The sequence below is a fragment of the Podospora anserina genome, chromosome 3 (genome assembly GCF_000226545.1).
Source record: "Podospora anserina S mat+ genomic DNA chromosome 3, supercontig 2".
NCBI lineage: Eukaryota > Fungi > Ascomycota > Sordariomycetes > Sordariales > Podosporaceae > Podospora > Podospora anserina.
The window spans coordinates 2,463,188-2,467,943 of NW_001914856.1; the positions used below are offsets into that span (position 1 = coordinate 2,463,188).

The 4,756-nt window shown below is 55.8% G+C and overlaps 1 protein-coding gene across 1 annotated transcript; it reads right to left on the reverse strand.

Moving 5' to 3' along the window:
• Positions 1-2,235: 2,235 nt before the first annotated feature.
• On the reverse strand, positions 2,236-3,984 carry PODANS_3_8870 (uncharacterized protein; the record flags this gene model as incomplete). The annotated part of the gene is made up of 3 exons (XM_001909660.1): positions 2,236-2,284; positions 2,329-2,932; positions 2,997-3,984. 3 exons carry the CDS (start codon positions 3,982-3,984, stop codon positions 2,236-2,238), a joined length of 1,641 nt encoding a protein of 546 aa, XP_001909695.1.
• Positions 3,985-4,756: the final 772 nt, after the last annotated feature.

A 4,756-nucleotide genomic window follows, 5' to 3' on the forward strand; every position in this document is an offset into this window, starting at 1 on the left:
AAATCAGAATCAGCGTAATACGTTGCGCCATCAGGGGTCAGTTTGGACGAAATCTCCCCTGTTCCAACTCTCACTGTAGAGAATAGTCGAACGTATATCATGGTGCGGTGGCTGTGGAACCAGAAGGACTCTCTTATCTCCACCGCCCACATACACACCCCGACCACGTGCTGGGTGAGGCTCGTCTCCCACTTCTCCAGAAAAGCGGCATTCGTACTCAACAGAGTCGGCGTCGACCACACGACAGCCACCGAATCTTTCCTCTTTGGTTGAAAGCAAGTCAGCGGAGTTCCCCCCCCCCAACAATCGCACCCCTCCCCAGGTCCCCCCCCCATCCCTGGCCCGTGGGCGTTAAACCGCTTTCGGTTTACCCCAGTCTGCCGCCCAACGGCCCTGGTCCTTGTCCGGACAGGGGTGCTAATGCGCAGCCCTATATTAAGTAACGTCATCCCCTTCAGAGTGCGTCTCGACTCGACATGTGTGACACTATTTGCGAGGTGCTCTCCTCCACTGTCAGTTCTTGATATGTGCTGTGTGGGAGGAGAAAAGGCCGGGCAAATCAGAAAATGTCCGGCTTCCACATCCAGAAGAAGACAGCCCCTTCATCTGCCTCGGCACTTGTCTGCGCATTGGCCTTGTTTTCTCCTCGGCGCTGCTTTCTTCTTTTGATACCTCGTCTGCCGTGATACCAGGAATAGGTAGGGCCTCGTAGTCTGTGTATGATCGATCAGCAGCAAGCGCCGTCAACACCGATGTGGCATACCCGGCCATGGTTATGCAGGTGCTCTGACCTCGGACGAGATGAGGCTCCTCCAGAACGATGGTGTGAAGAGTGAAGATGTCCGTCGAGTGCCATGGTGGCGTTGGTCAAAGGACCTGACAAGCGCTTGGAAGATGCGGCAGAGGGTTCTCACCTAAACCCGATGCATCGCTAGCCCTCCCGGGATCCCATGGCTTGGCCCGTGGTTGCAGATTCAGATACGACGAACAGGGCAACGACGTGTTTGAGGAGGAGGGGTTCGCTGGCCGAATCAGGTCATTTTCTTCCTTCTTATTCACTATGCACATGTGATTGTCCAGGTCCCCAAAAGTTCAAAACTGCCATTATGTAAGTGATAGGGGCTGCTTCCTCACCCTGACAATTACCTTGGTGCCGCTAGGAATCCTGGTTTTCGTTGAGGGCACGATCTGGACTCTGACCCCGGCAGAGAGGGTGCCGATGCATCTACAATGTGACGGCAGCCGCTGTGAAGCAACCCACATGACGTCGAGATATCGAGAAGACTGCATTGGAGGCGCTGTAGAGTGATGAAAGGTCCGGCAGTGGCAGCAGCAGCAGCAGCAGCAACAACCGCAGCATCGAGTTCATCTGTTCTTTCGAGAAACTTGATGTCAACAAGTGAACAGGACTCGACAGCGTCTACGGACGACGATCCATGTCCTGTCCCGCCAGTCTGGCGGGTTCGGGAAGCCGAGCCTCAGTTAAACGAACCTGGCACTCCAGCCACACCATGCCCCACCTACCCAACTTGGGAAGTGTCATCACCGTTGCTCCCCCCGAGAAAAGCAAAGAGAAAAGATGGCAGCAAAAAGAAGAAAAAGCAAAACATGTCCCAGAAGCTGGCCCCCTGTTTTAAACGTTGTAAGAGTCTTGGTATTTTTCCCTGCTCCCTGCTTCTGGCTCCCTCTGCCTCTGTTTTGATAAAAACCCAAGGTGAATACGTGCGTACAAATACACAGCAAAAAAGTACAAAAAAAAGACGCTGTTTGTTAATAATACAGTACAAGTTGTCAATATACAATGCCAAAAAAAAAAGTGCAGAGAATGGAAAAATGCAACGAAGGGGTAATGGAACGAAGCAAAAGCACGGAAAAGCAAAAAAAAAAAAAAGAAAAAAAAAGCCCCAAAACCAACCAAAAGCAACAAGAATATGCCTCGCTCCGAGTGGCTCCAAAACAGTCAAACCTCCGGGCTCCGGGATCCTCGACCCTTTTCCAAGTATTTTCTCTGGAAAGATTGTTTGTGTTTGGCTGAAAGAATTGTTGCGCACCGCAATGTGCGTTGTTGCGTGGAGAATCGACCGTGTCAGAATGAATCGACAGGGGCTCGATGTTTGGGATCTCCCAAGGAATGTTCGCGAGCGAGGACCCCTGGCTCGCATCCATCCCCCGCCGTCCCACCCATCGTGGGTCTGTCCGCAAAGGGAAAGGGGCGGGGGGGAGCCGGCGGAAGGGTTACCAAACCACAACGAGTTTGGGGCGAGTCGGGGATGCTGAAACATCGCTGAAATTAAGGTTCAATCGTTATCTCCTGGTCGCGTGGTTGACGATCCTGGAACTCCACCACCGCGCAATTTTTCTTCCAACGTCCGCTCGCTCTCGCCATATGCCTGCTGCTGCTGGTATATCGTTTGATGAGGCGTCTGCTGGTGGTGGTGGTGATGATGCTGTTGCTGTTGCTGTTGCTGTTGCTGTTGTTGCTGCCCGAATTGTCGTGGTTCCGAGGAGACGGCAAATTGGTGCGTCGGAGGCTGGGGGGACTGTGGAGTGTCCGAGAGCAGGGACGAAACCGAGTGTGCTCCGGTCCGCATGGGAGCTGGTTGTGGAGGTGGTGCACGATGCAGCTGCTGCCCTTGCTGAGCCTGGGACGAGCTGGAAGGTTCACTCTCGCGAGCCGAGCTCGCCCCAGACGTGTGCATCGGCGACATTTCTCGCCCCGGCCCAGAGCTCTCTCCACGAAGGCCCCGCCCTCCGGCCCGGTATGATCCCAGGTCACTCCGTTGCCGCGAGTGGCCTCTTCTTCGCCCTGGTGGTGGGTTGGAGAGCGCTGCGCTGTGTTGAAACGGTGGTGAGCGAAGCCGTTGTGCCGTCGATGGTGGAGGAATGGGAGGCTGTGGCCCTGCTGCTTTTCGTTTTCGCGGTGATTCCCCTACTGCGTAAACGAGCTAGTTAGCCCGCGCGAGACCCTTACGAGCGAGATTTTGATTTGGACGAACCTGAGGGCGTGCCGGGTTGATCCGTGCCACTCCGTGTCCCTCCCGCCTGAGTGGTGGGAGGCTGCCAGTGGTGGAAATAAATCGACGGCGACGGCTGGGCGTCCTGGTGCTGCGAGTGAGCAATTCCGGGATGTGAAGCTGTTGCTGGCCCGCCGCCCGGCCCGCCCGGCAGGTTCGTATTGAGATTCGGAAGATTGGATGGTGGCCGACCGGGCATGCTCTGTCCCCGAGGCCTCGTGGGAGACCCTGGATAGCCTGCCATGTACGAGCTGGTTGGCCCCTGTGCCGATCCCGGCGTGGACGGCACTCCCCCAGAGGTTGGATATTGGCCGTATCCCTGTGCTTGCGAGTCTCTTCTTTGGTGTTCTGAGGCAATGGCCCCTGATGGCATCAATGCTGGCGGATGTTGCTGCTGGTGCGGTGGCAGGAATTGCTGTGCCAGTTCCCATGCCTGTGGCGAAAGCGCTCCTCCGCCCATGCCGGCGAACACCACCGGTACTAGCGGAGGGGGAATTCCTCCGTGCAGTGATGTCCTCAGAATTTCGTGCTCCATTTTCCTCTGCTCCAAGCGGAAACTCTCCTGTCGTGTCTTCTCCTCTTCTTGCTTTCTCTTGTCCTCTTCTGCCTTCGCTTTCAACCAGTACTGCATTGACTCCTCATTACCATGCCACGATGGCGGTAGCGGAAGCTGCGTGTAGGACTGGTTTTGCTGCGGTGGCGGCGGGGGAGGCCCCGACACTGGTGGTTGGGAAAGTCCGGATCCTGGAGGTGGCTGAACTGGAGGCAAGGCCGCCGGCGGTGGCAAGCCACGGTGAGGTGCCGACATGGGCTGATGCAACGGACTGCTGTCTCGCGGGTTAGTGAGCGTGGACTTGTAGCTCGAATCCTTATATATCAAGGGGGGAGAAGGTCGTGATGTGCTCGGCGGGGTGGGTAGATCATGGACGGGCCCGTAGCCGTACTGCACAGGCTTAGTGATGGTGAGCATCCTTCATGTGAGGAGTCAATGTGATGGTGGGAAGGGAGGAGAATGCCCAACACGTGGAGCGGGACACAAGAAAGAAGAAAGGGTAGGGCAGGTGCAGCAGGTAGCGGAAGATATGTCGAAGGAGGGAGGGGAGCTTTTGAAGAGACCAATGAGCAGGGGGGAGGAACACTAAGACGTGGAAATAACCTTTTCAGGAAGAAGCTGGATGTGGCGGCCAGCCAAGTAACGGTAGCAGAGAAGGTAGTAGGCGGGGCGTGGAGTGATGAAACGTCGAAAGTACAGATGCCCACCCTCATTTGACCACCTGGTGCCGCATAGAAAATATAAGTACTTGCTAAGGTAGGAAAGGGCAAAGACGGCTGATGCTGGTAAGTTCAGGGCAGGAAAGCAACTACACACACTCGAGGCGGAGCTAGAGCGAGCGAGGCGAGGGTCACCCTTGCTCCGTGCCTCTTTGCCCCGTCCCGATCTCCCTCCCCGTCCAAGTGAGCAAGAAGCCGCCGCGCTTGTGGCTCTTTTGGTGGGCAGTTGGATGTGCCGAGCCTGTCAGGCAGTGGTGTTCGTGTGTGTATATGGTAAGAGAAGCCAAGTAGGAAACTCTGCTCGGTGAAGTGCTGAGAAAAACAAGGACGGCAAGCGGGACAGAAGGAGAGGGAGGGATAACACAAGAATTTGTAAACTGTCGACAGTTTACTGTTTAGGCAAGCAGCCGAGCGGGAAACAATGTGGAGCAAGCGGGCGTGCCCTGAGCTATTTCATTTAGAAGCAGCGC